This window comes from Lissotriton helveticus, chromosome 8 (genome assembly GCF_964261635.1).
Source record: "Lissotriton helveticus chromosome 8, aLisHel1.1, whole genome shotgun sequence".
Taxonomy (NCBI): Eukaryota; Metazoa; Chordata; class Amphibia; order Caudata; family Salamandridae; genus Lissotriton; species Lissotriton helveticus.
In genome coordinates this window covers 1,651,748,149-1,651,766,002 of record NC_136069.1, presented here as the reverse complement: position 1 = coordinate 1,651,766,002, position 17,854 = coordinate 1,651,748,149, and the positions used below count along the sequence as shown (strand labels likewise).

Genomic DNA, 17,854 nt, shown 5'->3' with positions numbered 1-17,854 from the left:
TGGCGGACAGTTTGGTGGCCTGGGTGGAGAAGGAGAGTTTGTTGTCCAACCACACTCCCAGGCTTTTAACACTTTCCTTAGGGATGGGGGGCGGGCCTAGTGTACTGGGCCATAAGGAAGTGAAAGGCACAGGAGAGGTTGGGCCTAGGAGCATCAGCTCCGCCTTTTCTCCATTTAGTTTTAGGGAGGAGTTGGTCATCCAATCCCTGACGTCCTCTAGGCATTTTAGCAGGTCGGCTGGGGAGTGACCGTTGTTCTCTGTGGCCAGTGAGACCACAAGCTGGGTGTCGTCGGCATATGACACGATTTTGATGCCATATGGTTCGACAACACCCGCCAGCGGCCCCATGTACACGTTGAACAGTACAGGGCTCAGGGAGGAGCCCTGAGGTACTCCGCAGGTCAGGGGTTTGCTCGAGGACCTCATCTCTCCGTCGAAGATCTGAAACGACCTCCCAGACAGAAAGGAGTCAAACCACCTTAAAGCGTCACCAGAAACTCCGATGTTACAGAGACGGTCCAGCAAGATGGTGTAGCTGACCGTATCGAAGGCGGCACTTAGATCAAGGAGGATCACTGCCACTGATCCTCCCTGGTCTAGTATCCTTCTAGTTTCTTCGGTGACCGCTAACAGGGCGATTTCAGTACCATGCTTCGGTCTGAAGCCTGTCTGGGATGTATGTAATAGCGAATGGTCTTCCAGGAACTGGGCCAGCTGAGCGTTTATGTACTTCTCTAACACCTTACTCACCCAAGGGAGAAGTGAGATAGGGCGGTAGCTGGAGTGGTCATTAGGGTCCAGGCTGGGTTTCTTCAACAGTGCCCGTACCATAGCCTGCTTCCAGGCAGTGGGGACTGAGCAAGTGGATATGGATGTATTTAGAAGATCTAGGATTACAGGCAGGGTGGATTCGCTTGCCTGCATCAGGATTTCTGGGGGAGCAGGGTCACAAGGGGAGCCCGACTTGACTTGTCGTGCCACCTTGCTTAGAGGGTCGAGATCCAGAGGGGGGAAGTGCTCGAGGGAAGGCTGGTCTAGGTCAGGAAGCGGTCTGGGGGGAGGTAAATTAGTTGCATCTGGGTTGGTGGCTGCTGTTGAAAAGGTAGAGTGAATTTTTAGGACTTTGTTGTGGAAAAAGTCCGCAAGCTCATTGCATTGATCCTGGGTTTTGATAGGCGGGGGTGCCGTGTTGGCACTGGAGCATTGCTTTATAATTCGGAAAATTTCTTTAGGCTTGGATTTTGCCTCTAGTATTTTCTCAGAGTAATGGGTTGCCTGGGCCGTTCTGATCCCTACTTTGTAGGTTTTGACCGCCTCTTTGTAGGCGGCCTTTTTATCTGGGAGGAAGTCTAGGCGCCAGGCTCTCTCTCGTTGCCTGCAGAGGCGTTTTAGCTGTCTTAGAGAGTCAGAAAACCAGGGAGCTGATTTCTGTAGTCTCTTCGAGGAGGATCTACGAAGCGGGAGGATCGAATCTAATGAGTGGGTGATCCAACTTTCATAGTGGGCGTTTGCCACATTGGGGTCTTGGCAGGGTGACGGGCGAGTGGAGTCCAGGTTATGCAGCCAGGACTCAAATGGGAGTTTTGACCAGTTTCTCCTGGTAGTGACTTGGGGCGGTGACTGGGGAGTTTTGTGATAACCCAAGTAAAAGGGACCAAAAAATGGTCCGACCATGGAAGGGGGGTGGGTTGATCAACAGTTAAATCCCGACAGTTACTGAATATAGGGTCAAGTAAATTGCCCTTTTCGTGTGTTGGTGCTGTAACCAGTTGGGACAGTTGGAGGGCTTCCAGGTCATTTAGTAATTCCTGGGCAATGTGGTCAGAGGGGGAGTTGAAGTGGAGATTTAGGTCCCCCAGAATCGTATGGTTGGTGGACGAAAGAATTCTTTCCGCTATAATTTCTGGAAGGGACCTATGGAACCGTTTTGCAGGCTCTGGGGGGCGGTAGATCAGGGTGCCGGAGAAGGAGCTATTTGCATTGAACTCTATGCAGAATGCTACACTCTCGCACTCAGGGATAGTTTCCGCTGTTGTACGGCATCGGTACTGGTTCTTCAGAATAATCACCAGACCTCCGCCTCTCCCTGTCGGTCTGTCTACTCTAGTGATATGGTAGCCTACAGGTAAGGCTTGCACCACCTCTGGTCCAGAGTGAGCAGTGAGCCACGTTTCTGTCAGGAAAACTGCGTCTGGCTTTATCTCCTCGAGCAGCACAGCAATCTGTAAGCTGTGTTTAGGTAAGGAGCGGCAGTTTAGCGCGTACATATGGTACGTTTGTGCCGCGGCCGGCGGGGATTTGCGGAAGACGTGTTTGCAGCCTGAACATTGGGCGGGTAGCTCTGTTGGAGCGTAGCTATGGGAGCACTGGGGTGTGGAAGTCTTACCGATGTTGTATAGGACCGCTGTGCTGTAGGTCACGCTCTGGGTGGTACGAGAGTCAGGGGTTGTGGCCCCGGGTCCCGGCTGGTCGCGGACGGGCGCAGACGGGCTTGCCTTAGGCGCGCCTTCGGCGCGCAAACGGCGCTCCCGCTGCGCTCGTCCGCTGCACTCGTCCGCTGCGCTTCCTGTAAATGCACATATTTAACCCGGAGGGGGCGTGTCCTAAGTGGGCGTGGTCAGCGTGCACGCCTGGTCTGATGGCGGCCGCTGGGGATGGTCAGAGGCGTCACAGCGTTAAGATCGGCTGTGCGCTTCAACAGGGAGCAGATTCTGGCAGTGGTGCTGGATTTAAGAACAACAAGTAAGTGACACCACGCAAATTTGAAAAAGCTTCGTTTTTGTTAAAATTCTAAAATGCCTGCAAATACAAAAGTACCTCCAGCTCCCGGCTTTCCGCCTCAGGAGCTGGGTCAAGGTGAATACAGAAGCGCTAGTGGTCAGCGCTTATATAGATCACTCGGGGGGGCGTGTCCTAAGTGGGCGTGGTCAGCGTGCACGCCTGGTCTGATGGCGGCCGCTGGGGATGGTCAGAGGCGTCACAGCGTTAAGATCGGCTGTGCGCTTCAACAGGGAGCAGATTCTGGCAGTGGTGCTGGATTTAAGAACAACAAGTAGGTGACACCACGCAAATTTTTAAAAGCTTCGTTTTTGTTAAAATTCTAAAATGCCTGCAAATACAAAAGTACCTCCAGCTCCCGGCTTTCCGCCTCAGGAGCTGGGTCAAGGTGAATACAGAAGCGCTAGTGGTCAGCGCTTATATAGATCACTCGGGGGGGCGTGTCCTAAGTGGGCGTGGTCAGCGTGCACGCCTGGTCTGATGGCGGCCGCTGGAGATGGTCAGAGGCGTCACAGCGTTAAGATCGGCTGTGCGCTTCAACAGGGAGCAGATTCTGGCAGTGGTGCTGGATTTAAGAACAACAAGTAAGTGACACCACGCAAATTTGAAAAAGCTTCGTTTTTGTTAAAATTCTAAAATGCCTGCAAATACAAAATACAAAAGTACCTCCAGCTCCCGGCTTTCCGCCTCAGGAGCTGGGTCAAGGTGAATACAGAAGCGCTAGTGGTCAGCGCTTATATAGATCACTCGGGGGGGCGTGTCCTAAGTGGGCGTGGTCAGCGTGCACGCCTGGTCTGATGGCGGCCGCTGGGGATGGTCAGAGGCGTCACAGCGTTAAGATCGGCTGTGCGCTTCAACAGGGAGCAGATTCTGGCAGTGGTGCTGGATTTAAGAACAACAAGTAGGTGACACCACGCAAATTTTTAAAAGCTTCGTTTTTGTTAAAATTCTAAAATGCCTGCAAATACAAAAGTACCTCCAGCTCCCGGCTTTCCGCCTCAGGAGCTGGGTCAAGGTGAATACAGAAGCGCTAGTGGTCAGCGCTTATATAGATCACTCGGGGGGGGCGTGTCCTAAGTGGGCGTGGTCAGCGTGCACGCCTGGTCTGATGGCGGCCGCTGGAGATGGTCAGAGGCGTCACAGCGTTAAGATCGGCTGTGCGCTTCAACAGGGAGCAGATTCTGGCAGTGGTGCTGGATTTAAGAACAACAAGTAAGTGACACCACGCAAATTTTAAAAAGCTTCGTTTTTGTTAAAATTCTAAAATGCCTGCAAATACAAAATACAAAAGTACCTCCAGCTCCCGGCTTTCCGCCTCAGGAGCTGGGTCAAGGTGAATCAAACACAGTAACAAACACACCCTCTGGGACAGTGAGTGCCAGCTCTTATTGGTAACATAAACACACTCTGGGACAGGGAGTACCAGCTCTTCTCAGTAACATGCACACACTCTGGGACAGGGAGTACCGGCACTTCTCAGTAACATACACACACTCTGGGACAGTGAGTACCAGCTCTTTTCAGTAACATATACACACTCTGGGACATTGAGTATCAGTACATCTCAGAAAAAAACACACACTCTGGGACAGTGAGTATCAGCACTTCTCTGCAACAAACACACAGTCTGGGACAGTGAGTATCAGTACTTCTCAGAAACAAACACACACTCTGGGACAGTGAGTATCAGCACCGCTCAGTAACAAACACACACTCTGGGACAGTGAATACCAGCACTTTTTATTAACAAGCACATATTCTGGGACAGTGAGTGCCAGCACTTCTCAGTAACAAACACACCCTCTGGGACAGTGAGTGCCAGCTCCTATTGGTAACATACACACACTCTGGGACAGTGAGTACCAGCTCTTCTCAGTAACATACACACACTCTGGGACAGGGAGTACCAGTTTGTCTCAGTAACATACACACACTCTGGGACAGTGAGTACCAGCACTTTACACACTCTGAGACTGTGAGTACTAGCACTTCTCTGCAACAAACACAGAGTCTGGGACAGTGAGTATCAGTACTTCTCAGAAACAAACACACACTCTGGGACAGTGAGTATCAGCACCGCTCAGTAACAAAGACACACTCTGGGACAGTGAATACCAGCACTTTTTTTTATTAACAAGCACATATTCTGGGACAGTGAGTGCCAGCACTTCTCAGTAACAAACACACCCTCTGGGACAGTGAGTGTCAGCTCTTATTGGTAACATATACACACTCTGGGACAGGGAGTACCAGCTCTTCTCAGTAACATACACACACTCTGGGACAGTGAGTACCAGCACTTTGCGCACTCTGGGACAGTGAGTACCAGCACTTTCCTGACACAAGCATACTCGGCGACAGTGAGTACCAGCACTTTGCACACTCTGGGACAGTGAGTACCAGCACTTTGCACACTCTGAGACAGTGAGTACCAGCACTTCCCTGTCACAAGCACACTCGGCGACAGTGAGTACCAGCACTTCCCTGTCACAAGCACACTCGGCGACAGTGAGTACCAGCACTTCCCTGTCACAAGCACACTCTGAGACAGTGAGTACCAGCACTTCCCTGTCACAAGCACACTCGGCGACAGTGAGTACCAGCACTTCCCTGTCACGAGCACACTCGGCGACAGTGAGTACCAGCACTTCCCTGTCACAAGCACACTCGGCGACAGTGAGTACCAGCACTTCCCTGTCACAAGCACACTCGGCGACAGTGAGTACCAGCACTTCCCTGTCACAAGCACACTCGGCGACAGTGAGTACCAGCACTTCCCTGTCACAAGCACACTCTGAGACAGTGAGTACCAGCACTTCCCTGTCACAAGCACACTCGGCGACAGTGAGTACCAGCACTTCCCTGTCACGAGCACACTCGGCGACAGTGAGTACCAGCACTTCCCTGTCACAAGCACACTCGGCGACAGTGAGTACCAGCACTTCCCTGTCACAAGCACACTCGGCGACAGTGAGTACCAGCACTTCCCTGTCACAAGCACACTCGGCGACAGTGAGTAACAGCACTTCCCTGACACAAGCACACTCGGCGACAGTGAGTACCAGCACTTCTCAGTAACAAACACATACTCTGGGACAGTGCCTATTCTGGAACAGTGAGCGCATGCATGTCCCGGTAACACACACACTCTGGGGTAGTGAGAACCAGCCCTCATAGATATCCATTTTAAGAACTGACCCCAAATACTCACAATTTAACTGCCCAGAGACACTTGCAACAACCTCTAACCCTAGTGTTACCCCACGCCTCCTGCCTCTGAGTTCTAATACTGAACCCCCCCCCCCCCCCCCCCCCCACCCCCGGGCTCACGGCTGTCCATACTCCCTGGTACTCACAGCCACCCCCAGGGCTCACAACTCTCCGTACTCACAGCCACCCCCAGGGCTCACAACTCTCCGTACTCACAGCCACCCCCAGGGCTCACAACTCTCCGTACTCACAGTCACCCACCCGGGCTCACAGCTTTCCATGCTCCCTGGTACTCACAGCCACCCCCAGGGCTCACAACTCTCCGTACTCCCAGGTACTCACATCCACCTGGCATTCACAGCTGCCGTATCACCTATCGTGCTGGGGCATCCCCGTCATTCACCCCCCTGTACTCACAGCGCAGGGCGCAGACCGCGGCCCGGAGCTCCCCCCGGCTCTCCCGGGCGCTGCTGGCGGCGGGCGGGGGCTGCTCCGCCCCGTACTCGATCCTGCTGTCCCCCCTCCTCCGAAAGGTCTGGAAGAAGCGGGCCGCCCCCCGGTACAGGCAACCCATGCCACCCTCGGGGGCTCCGCTCTGCCCCCGGCTCATTGTGGCTCCCGTGCGCTCTGGCACCAGCGAGCTCTGAGAGGGGTGAGGCTGGCACTGGGGAGGCTGCGGGAGGGGGGGCAGAGCCTGAGGAGGGAGGGGGCGGCCCCATCCAACCCCGTGCGTGTCCAAGGAGCAGCCTCCCGCGGGACTGTACCCCACCCCCTGTGTGACTGACCACCACCCCCTCCCAGGCCTTCAAAGCTGACCTCTAAGTTCTCCTCCTCCAAAGACACTTCCAAATCTAATCCACGCCCTCTCTATTCCCTGAAAGAAGTTCTTCCACTATGGGAAATTCTGTACTCCATGGCTATAGAAGTGCCTTTCCGGTGTGTTATTGTGTTTTGAGTGTCTGCCATTTATTGCAGCTTTATACCTCTACTTGTTTGTATTATGTACGCTTATGTAATCTGCACACGTCACTTTTTTTTCCTCTTGTATTGTATCGTTTGCTACCTCTTGTATTTTGTTTGCTTTTGATACATGCACAATTGTCACCGTTGCCTCGTGTAATGTAACGTTTGCTTTTGTAACATGGCCACCTGGTGATTGTCTCCTCTTGTAACGCTACTGTTCCTATGGTGAAGCGCTCTGAGGCTGACACCTTCGGGTAAAGTCCGCGCTATATAAAAACGCATAAATAAATAAATAAATAAACTGGCCTGTACCCCCTCCCCCTGAGTGTGCAGCCCCACCTACAGTAAGGACCGGAGCCCCCACTTTATGTGGATTCGAGCACCCCCCACAGTACTGGCCTGTGACCTATATGTCTCCAAAGACCTCGCCAACAGCACTGACCCCGCTCTCCCGCCCAATCTGTGTCCAAAGCCCCCCGCCGCAGTACTGGCCTGCGCCCCCAACTCGAGTGTGTTCCACTCGCACAGCACTGACCTGTGCTGCGTCTGTTGAAAGACTTACCGCACAGCACTGGTCTGTGCGCTGTCCCAATGGCTTTCACCCACTGTACTTCCCCGCCTGTCACACATGCCACCCACACTCAGGGGCAGATTTACAAGCCGCTTGCGCCACCTGTAGGTCACTTTCCTAAGTTAAAAATGACGCAAAAGTGGCGCAAGGGGCTTGTAAATAAGCCCCTCAATCCGCGTCCACCTCGTGGCACAGTAGTGACTGCGCCACATTTCTGTACACAGCCCCTCCCCCGGTCCATGCGTGTTCTACCACCCCAGGTGCATCAGCCCCACCCTCACTGCGATATCCTGAGCACCCACCACCTGTGCGCCCGCCCCCTTGCGCTCCATTGGCTGTGGCCCCTTTCTGTCCAAAGACCCCCTCTTCATGGGTTTCCAGAGTAGTCTGCTATTATGGCCCCACACCCAAGGTCAGTTCAGGGCCCTTCCTTCAGCTCAGGTTCAAGCACCCCTCCCAGAGTACTACCCCCCCGCCCCCCGCACCCTTTCTACCTCCCTTCCTCTTCTGTCTCTACCTCCTGTATTTCTACCTCATCTTCTCAGAGCGCTCTCTGCCTCATCCTAGCCGTCTCTAACTCTCTTCTATCCGGCCTCTACCCCCTCTCATTCCACATACACGCACACACGCGCACACACGTGTTACATGTCGTCTATATTCATTCTCTCCGCCCCTCTGGTCTCCTTTGGGATTGGGACTCCGTAGATGTGCCCAGTTCAATCCTTTAAGATCCCTCACAGAGCGCGCCGGGTCCCATGGCCATGCTATTTGAATAGTCTGATAGGGACTTACACCTCCAAATCTAGCGCCTGCATGCCAGCTATACCCCAGGCGCTGTCCTTCCTGTACAAACAGAGGCCGCGCGCTTGTGTGTGCACACCTGTGCGAGGGGAGCGTCTGTTTCGTGCACGTCATACACGAGTTACTGTAAAGTTATTTTGTATTTTTGGATATGATTTCCAGTGGAGTGAGCCGTCGAGGGTTTCTCTTAGGAATATTTCTCGTGAAATGAAGTCACGTGTGAGATACTGTGAGAGCTCTCACCCCGGGGACGTGCTCCTGCCATAGGAAGCCCAGCGTGGTGCTCCCCACTCCCTCCCTGTGATGTGGGTCACCTGCGCGCGCCGCCCTTCAATACTTAATGGGGCGTCTGGTGAGGTAAGCGCACGTGCGCCCTCCTCGAGGCAGCCCAAGATGCTTCCTGGATCTTCTTGCCTCACGGGGTGTCCGCTCCCTGACCACTGCTCGAGAGGCCGCCTTCAATAATTCATCCAGCGCACAGAACCTGAACTCGCAGCGCTGTGTCCGAGGCGCGTGAGCAGAGAATCAGCCGAGAGGACAGGCGGTGCTAAGATGACCAAATGTAGGCCACGTCTACGGTTACACCGAGGGTGGCGAGGGACTGTGGGGGTGAGGGAAGGCAGGCTGGGGGCTGGGAGGGGCAGGGGTGCCAAGGGAGCCCGCGTGGGGAGCCCCCACTTTAATTGCTGTGCCTCATCTAGCTAGGAGTTTGCATTGTGACTTAGGAAGATGCGTGGAAATCATATACATGTATATACTACAGAGGTGCCTCATCCATCTGCAGTCAAGGTTGAACCCTTTAGGGCGTTTCATTTTAAGAACATTAGAGTGCTGTTTAAAACACTCAATTGTTTTCCAGCTTATATGCAAGCAACAACAGGTCCAGAAGGGGACTATTTTCTGTACAAATTCGGTCACACAAAATATTTCAAGAAGATTAAAGTGAAAATCTTGGGAACAGCCATTAGACTATGGGTCCAGATAAGACGCCTATGGAAGATCCCCTATTATATTTGCTACGCCCCAATTTGGGATTTACCTGGCACGCCCAAATGCTTAACCGCATGCGCGCTAGCGGTTTTCCCGCTGCGCGCTGCGATTTTAAAAATCCCGCGTTACGTGACAAGGTCAGCTCGTCATCCGCGTAGCGCAGGTTACGCCCATGACGAGCTGACCTTGTCATGAGCGTAGAAGGGGTTAAAGGATGTGCTATCAGTTCCATTGAAAGAAAACGGAATAGTGGAATGGGGACAAGTATTAACTGGACCTAATAATATTGACTGGGAAAAACTTGTAGACTTAACAAACTGAAGCCTGTCAATATTTAAGTACTACCAGCTAGCAAGCTGGGCGAATACCTTAGTAAAAGAAGGGCCAGGAAACTTAGAATTAGAGGCCAAGATCCAAAAAAGATTTGAGAAGAAAGAAGTAGCCTACTGGTACTGGGCGCTTATTAGCCCCTTCCATGCTCATGACGAGCTCAGATCGTCATGGCATATACATCTCAGGTGCTCATGACGAGCTGAGCACGTCATGACCACACCCGTTTTCGTTGCTGTCCAGCACAGCAGGGGAAACTCTTAAGCAGCGATGTGGTTAATGAGGGGCGAGAGCATTTCACCATACCAAACGAGATATGGGGGAAGGCGCTGACGTCGCAGGATGTCAAAGCATTATGGCAAGTATCTGTGGCTGCATGCGGGATGTGATTAAATTCGCACCCTTGAAAAAGAACTTCTTGTTTACTCTGCATAGAGCGTATTGGACACCCAAGAGGTTATCGAAAATCAACAAAGGGAGAATAAGGAGTTGCCCCAAATGCAGTGAAGAAAGAGTGGACGACATCCATATGTTTTGGCAGTGCCCGCACCTCCGATCTTTTTGGGACAATGTAGGTAAGATCCTCTCCGAGGTCCTCAAACAAGAAATACAGGTGAGCGCCCATTTGATACTTTTTGGGGTGAAACTAAATGATACGGGGGTTTCTTGCCTTAATAAAAGGCTCAGGAATTTGCTATTTATGATGGTGTTAGCAGCCAGACGTGAAATCTTTATAAAATGGGTTAACCCCCTTCCCCCTACAGTAGAAGAATGGTTAAATTCAGTTATTAGAATAAATAAATTGGATAAAGCGGGCCACATAGTAAAAGGCTGGAGTTTTGGAATAATTGGGAACAGTACTGGGCGGAAAGAGCATAAGAAACCATGGTTCGGCAAACTATAAGGTCCAATGATTCAGCACATTAATAGTTTTGAGTAGCGGGTACAGAGTATAGCCTTTGAATGGAGTGCACAAACTGATTAAGAGATACCTAATAAGCCAGAAGGATACCCCAAGAAGATTAAGGAGTGATCCTAGTGCAGGGGAAGGGCCATGGAAGGTACAGTTAGCCAGACAGACCCTCTTTTGGTGGTTAAATTGCTACAACACTCTACTATTCGGAACTTTGCATGATGAGGACAACACAAAAAAAAAAGGTTGAACCCTTGTGGTCTGACGGCTAGAGCTGCCGACTTTGGTGCTGGAAACCAGGGTTCGAGCCTCGGGGAGTGGAGGGGGTTCCAGTAGGTGCAATCCCGACGCTGGCCTTCTGATGTATGTGTGAAGGAAGTGACCCCAACATGTGTGATTATGGAGGAGGCATTCCCCACACTTTGCAATGGAGCCCATAGTTTAGTATGACTGGGGTTTTACAGATCTTCAAGAGGGACTGTTAGGGTAGAATTACTTACCTGATTGCATGGTTAGAATGTATATAATTGCCTTTTATTACATTAGCCAGATGAAGACCCTAGACCATTTCAGGCTTATATAGTGGCCAAAACATGTTGGTAATTGGAATCTTTATGTCCAGTGATTCATTGCAATTCACTATACAACCAACTTTTTATAGTGTTTTTAAACATACCAGTGGTACACCCTGAATAGAGAATATGTTTGAGTATACCACAAGGTATATTTTATATTTAATTCTGCCCCCCCAAAAAACAGGACACACTATAATTGTATTGAACATAGATTTATAAGAACTCTGTGGGATAGACTAGCTTCCTTCCGTTGAATCCCCCCCGCTGGTATTATTCTTAGCCTGATGTGAGAGGTCATCAAATGATGAAGCATTCCTCAATAGGTTGAGGGTGAGACGACCTCTCAAAAAATCTTTTGATGACCTACTTCCTGAATAAGTCAAAAGAGAATGGGTTTATTTTGACTTCAGTAACCTCAAGTGACCTTTTTCGTGTGTTGTATCCTTGGGAGGATACACTTGAGGCCGAACCTCATTTAACTCTCCGCGTAGGAGTTTACAGTTTTAAATGCATGCCTGCAGTGCAGCCTTACATGAGTATCCCACGGTATGACTTTTAAATTGATTTTGGCTTGTATAAACCTAAACATGTTTTTCGAAATGTTTAACCACTTTAAACCATATCAGCAGAAAAATACTGTTATAAGCTTTGTAAAGGGACTGGGCTCTTCGAGCCAATGTATATTCGTTTTCAGACAATGAGGACTCCCCACAAAACAAGCATTTGCAAAACAATAGGTCTTGCATTAGGAAAGTTTGAGCTATTGGTATTGTAAATTACAAATTTTTTATTTATGTGTTGGTTTTGAAAATAGCGAAATTAATAGCTTTGTCATTTACAATGCCAATAGTTATAACTTTCGTAAATGTGACTCCTATAGCATTTGTAATGCAATATGTGTTGTATTTACGTGACTTACATGTATTGATATTACAAATAACAATGGCTTTTAATTTTTTTGATAATTAATACTTAAATAAAAGTTATTGTAATTTATAATGGCAATAGCTTAAACTTTTGTAAATAACTTTTGTGAAGATTATGTTCAGGGGCTTATCCCTTGTTTTATACAATGTCTATGCTAGAGGCACGAAAAATGGGTCTACGTCACTAGTAGTATCCAACCTTGAAGTACAACTCAGAGACCATGTGGAAGGGGATCATATCCTAGTAGCGGGCGATTTCAATTGTACCTATGAGCCACTCCCTATGGAGGATATCTCAGATCTAGGTGAGGATGACAGCAGATGGGGTATTCCAGCATTAACTATCCCCCCGATAAAAAGATGGACCCGCAGTGCAGTCCAGCTAAATGCATTGACATTAGAGTTCGGTTTAAGAGCTACGAACTGCCGCACAATTTCAGACCGCCTCGGTGCTCCTACATTCAATCGAGTTGATCATACCTCAAGGATTGACTACATCCTGCTGGATATGAAACTCTGGGGATTGGTACAGGATATGGTAGTTTTACCGACTGTGGAGGGCGACCATAACTCACTCTCCCTATCTTTAACCAATCCTTGGTCTAGTAATGTATTCGTAGCCCTACCCAACCAAATACATAAAATCACTGTCTCTTCCTGTGGAAGACGCCTAAAGTGGAACAAAATCTCTACCGATGCTGCCAAACTTTCTACCATAAATGAACTACTTATGGCCTCACAACTGGAATTGGGTACTACTAATCCGGCCTTGCTGGCTGAAAAGGCAACATCCATTTTTGAGACAACTGTTAAGTCTATAGGGGAAGCATTCCTGGAAAAGGGCACTGCTGGGAGGAACTTGCCACATTGTAAACCCAGGGGAAAGCATGATTGGTATACATCATCATGCAGACGGGCAAAGTCTCTTTTAATAAAGGCCGTTAAAGGCAAATCCCAACCCCTGATTCAGATGGCCAGGAAAGAGTATAAGAGAACATTGGCACATGCAAAAAAAGAGTGGGAAGAGGAGTACTGGCGTACTCTCAAAGAGGCAAGCTTAAAAAAAGACCCAAAATGTTTCTGGGACACAATTAGAGCCAGAAATAGACCAGACAGTGATCTTATAACATGCAATATCTCAAGTCAGGCATGGGTCAATCATTTTTCAAAGCTATACACTCGCCAAGATGGCCCTAATAATAGTGATGCTTCCATGGTTGCTGAAGGGTGGGAAAAGGCCTTAACTATGACCCAATTAGATTGGGAGACTCACTTCGATAAATTTGAGTTCACAATAAAAGAAGTGGAGTACGCCATAAGTACCATCAAGCCCCAAAAAGCGGCTGGTCCTGATGGCATTCTGGGGGATTTGTTGAGATCAGATATCCCGAATTGGGGAAAATCTATCCACTGTCTACTTGTTGCCATTTGTAGGGGTGCTTCGATTCCCTCATCTTGGAAAGGGGCGGAGGTTGTTCCCATTTTTAAAAAAGGTGCCAGAGACGATCCGTCTAGTTATAGACCTATTAGTCTGCTGGCATTAGCCAAAAAGTAGTCGGTAAGGTCCTACTGGTCAGAATATTGGATTGGATAGATGAAAATAATATCCTTTCTGATTACCAGGCAGGATTTAGAGTGGGTACTGGTACAATTGAACAAGCGTTCAGGCTGATGATGGTGTATTGGAAAGTAGTGGTTATAGGCAAAGGCAGTCTTTATCTCGCGTTTATCGATCTAAGGACTGCCTTTGACCTTGTACCAAGGGAGACCCTTTGGAGAGTCCTGGCCGACATGGGGTTGCCACATTACATTCTTTCGTTACTTGTCAGGCTCCCCGAAAATAGTTTTGCTCAGATAAGGTGGGGCCCAGATGGGGAAAAAACTAGCTGTATCCCGGTCGAGAGAGGGGTCCGCCAGGGATGTGTGTTAGCTCCCACTCTCTTTTCCCTTTATATCAATGGGGTGGTTGAGCATCTTCGGAAACATCCCTCAGATGAACCATCCCTGGCTGGAGAGCGTATACCTACCCTTCTCTTTGCCGACGATACGCTTTTGATATCGAAAACCCCTGTAGGCCTCCAAAACCTTCTGAACAATTTTCAATCCTTTTGTTCTGAACGGGGCCTAGTAATTAATGCTAATAAGAAAAAATACCTTGTTTTGAATCCCTCAAAAAAACGGTATGCCCCCCCACTTTGAATGCAGAACCTCTAGAGAGGGTGGAAGTATTTGATTATCTAGGCATTCGTCTGTCCCATAAAATGCAATGGACTCCACATCTTGACAAAATGCTGCTTACTCACAAGAGAATAACAGGAGCTCTCCTGAAAGAACAACGCTCTTGTGTAATTAGACCCATAGCTGCTGTTCTTGAAATCTACACAGCCAAAGGGGTTAGTTCTGCTCTTTATGGGGCTGAGCTATGGTCCTCATGTATTACCAGCGATCTGCCAAGATCTGAGAGGAAATTCTGCAGAGCCATTATGTCACTCCCGCAAGGTACTCCCATGGTCCCATTAATGCTTGATCTTGGATGCCGCTCCATCGATGACTTAGCAAAACTTCGGCCCCTTTTGCTATGGGCACGCCTGTGGCGAGTTCAGGAACTTGGCAAATATGCGCAAGGCCTCTCAGAAATTATGTCACTTCTAGGGTGGCATAAAATTAAATGGCTGAGAGATATGAAAACTTTGCTGTCTAACTTGGGTCTTAATGAAGCTTGGACAAATAGATCCTCTCCCTCTAAGGCAACATTAAAGAATCTTTATTGGAACTGGATCATGTCACAACGCAATACTAACGGCTCTCTGGGCAGACTCACTGAGGACTTTCTGAAATTTAAGGACCTACCAATACGGGAATTGTATCTGGACATTATCGAGAAACCTTTTGATAGGGCCCTTTATTTTAAATTTAGAGCAGGAACTCTCCCTCTGCATGCTTTTTCATCACGGTGGAAGCTGCCTGCACAAACGACAGAGTTTTGTCCAGCATGCACAGACAGACCAGAGACAGTGGCACATTTCATGTTTGAATGCGGAGAATAAGAATTGGCATGGTAGTTTGGTTTGCCCTGTTCCCATCATGCACTGGGACAGGAACAGACTAATTTGCATGTAGCCAGGTTCTGAGCTGGGATGGTGCAGTGAGCTAAAAAACGGTGATGGATTAACACCATGATCTCTTGACTTGGTAGGAGTATTCTGCATCCTTCAGAAACTCTGTCCATCACCACCCCCTTTTCCAAAATTGAATGCGGAGAATATGCCTTACCGAGGAAGAAATGGCTTAAACATTTATGCCGTCAGTTGGGCACTAGGCGCCATGCGGAGGCACTACGTATATTAACGTCCGATAGTTGCACTATGTATGCTTGCACTCTTGCTAAGTTTCTATCATGGGCCTGGTCCATTAGAGCTAAAAGGCTTAAATCAATAGTTTAATTTCTTTTTAAATAACTTAAGAAATGCTTCTTTTTATGAAAACTGAAACTTTAAAAAAAATTGTCTGTAGATAAATATGTTGTACTTTTGTTTTTTGCTCTTTTAAATGAATTCATGTATTTTAAATGAAGCTTTTATGATAATTTTTATCGAAATAAAGCCTTTTTGACTTGACTTGACTTGATTATGTTCAGTGTATTTTATTGTGACGAAAATCCAAGAACAGAATTGAAATATTAACATCTTTTTGTGACATTTGTAATAAAGCTTGAAACATTGAGAGAACATATTTGAACCAGTTGTTGTTGAATGGTTGCACAGATTGATGCTGGGTGGCGCTGAGTGATGTTGTGGTGGCGAACGAGTGATGCTGTAGCGTTCAGTGATGCTGTGGTAATTTTATGCCATGCTATGTTTTGTTATGCTATGCTATGTGTTGTTGTGTTTTGTTATGCTATGCTATGCTATGCTTTCTTATGCTATGTTTTGTTATGCTATGCTATGCTTTCTTATGCTATGTTTTGTTATGCTATGCTATGTTTTGTTGTGTTTGGTATGCTATGCTATGTTTTGCTTTGCTACATGTTTTGTTGTGTTATGCTATGCTTTGCTATGCTATGTTTTGTTTTGTTTTATGCTATGTTTTCTTGTGTTTGGTATGCTATGCTATGTTTTGCTTTGCTATATGTTTTGTTTTGTTATGCTATGCTATGCTATGCTTTGCTATGCTATGTTTTGTTTTGTTTTATGCTATGTTTTCTTGTGTTTTGTTATGCTATGTTTTCTTGTGTTTTGGTATGCTATGCTATGTTTTGTTGTGTTTGGTATGCTATGCTATGTTTTGCTATGCTTTGCTATGTTTTGCTATGCTTTGCTATGCTATGTTTTGTTATGCTATGTTTTGTTGTGTTTTGTTATGCTATGCTATGCTTTGTTGTGCTATGCTATGTTTTGTTGTGTTTTGCTATGCTATGTTTTGTTATGCTATGATGTTTTGTTGTGTTTTATTATGCTATGCTTTGTTTTGCTATTCTATGTTTTCTTATGCTATGTTTTGTTATCATCATTAAGCTTTATTTCGACTGTTCAAGTCATAAAAGCTACACAAAACTTGCATAGTAAAACATTGTTAAAAATATAAAAGAAGAAGAATTCAAACAAGACAACCCACAATAGACATGAAAAAAAACCATAAAAGCAACAGAAGGAAATACATACATGTATATAAGACTCAACAGTTATTTAAAACAAACTAAAATCAATCTGGTGCGGAGTAATAACACATGGTAGACAGAGTCCCCTTTCACCAAGTGTTATTCTTCAATACTCTGGGGCCGGGGTAAAAATCAAACAAGTCCCAAGTAGAAATAAGGCCATCTCCAGGTTTTGGCTGAGAAAATCTTAAATAGGGGACAATGTTCCTGTGTTTGAATCTAATTAATATCAGGTCTCCCGGAATGTCTTTGGGCAACATGCCTAGCCACCACCCCACCCTCCTGACGCTCAGGATTCCGCCATCTAGGTCAGGTGGCAGCGGTCTGTTGTTCTTAAGCCAAAAGATGGCTTTATTCAGCAGATCCTCGCTTGTTTCGAGTTTGCCCTGACTGAGTTCAGGGACCCCGGAGAGAACAGTCACGTAAGGGGCAGCTTCAGGGGGTAAATTAATTCGATGCCTTCTTTCTTGGGGAAACCTAGGAGCTTTGAAAGGGACACGAGTGGGCTTAGAAGTGGCATTACGGCCCCTTGGAATGGGTGTGCTCAGAGAGGAATCAATTGTTCGTGCTTTCCTGTGTTCAATGGATTTAGGCTTCTCAAGATTGGTAGAGAGCGTAGAACGTGAAGGAACAGCAGTATGTACAGTTGATGGGTAAATCCTTTTTACTATTTTTTCAACACTGGTCAACCTGTCTCCCAGATCCTTAATTTTTGTGACCAGGGGTGATAGAGCTGCATTCAACAATCGCTCAATTTGGGCCAGTAGGGTCGATTGGAGGGGGAAAACAGAGTCATTTGATGTAGTCCCCGCCTTATATGGCATTGATACAGTTGGGTTGGCGGGGGAGAATGAGGAGCTACAGCACATTCGATCGACATTTGATGGGATCTCCTCGTTGTTCCTTTTGCTGGGTGACTCCCGGGGCAGTGTATTAGCTTGAAACAGGATTATTTCAGGAGATAAAGGTACATCCTGGGTAGTGCAGTTTATAAGGTCAGTACCTATCCCCACTGTAGGGGGAGTTAATATGTCAGGGGCATAGTTTGTGCCACACACGGCATTAAGCTCTTCCCAAATAGACATAGTGAATTGGACTACAAAGGCCCGATAACGACACTGGGCAGTTCAAACACAATA

At 47.8% G+C, this 17,854-nt stretch overlaps 1 protein-coding gene across 1 annotated transcript in view; it reads right to left on the bottom strand.

Annotated features, from left to right (window-relative positions):
- Positions 1–6,599, bottom strand: part of LOC144772119 (putative methyltransferase NSUN7) — a 107,373-nt gene extending 100,774 nt beyond the window's left edge. Inside the window, exon 1 of the mRNA XM_078656286.1 lies at positions 6,407–6,599. Within this exon, the coding sequence (XP_078512412.1) occupies positions 6,407–6,599 (193 nt within the window). The remainder of the gene's footprint in view (positions 1–6,406) is intronic.
- Between the last annotated feature and the right edge of the window lie 11,255 nt (positions 6,600–17,854).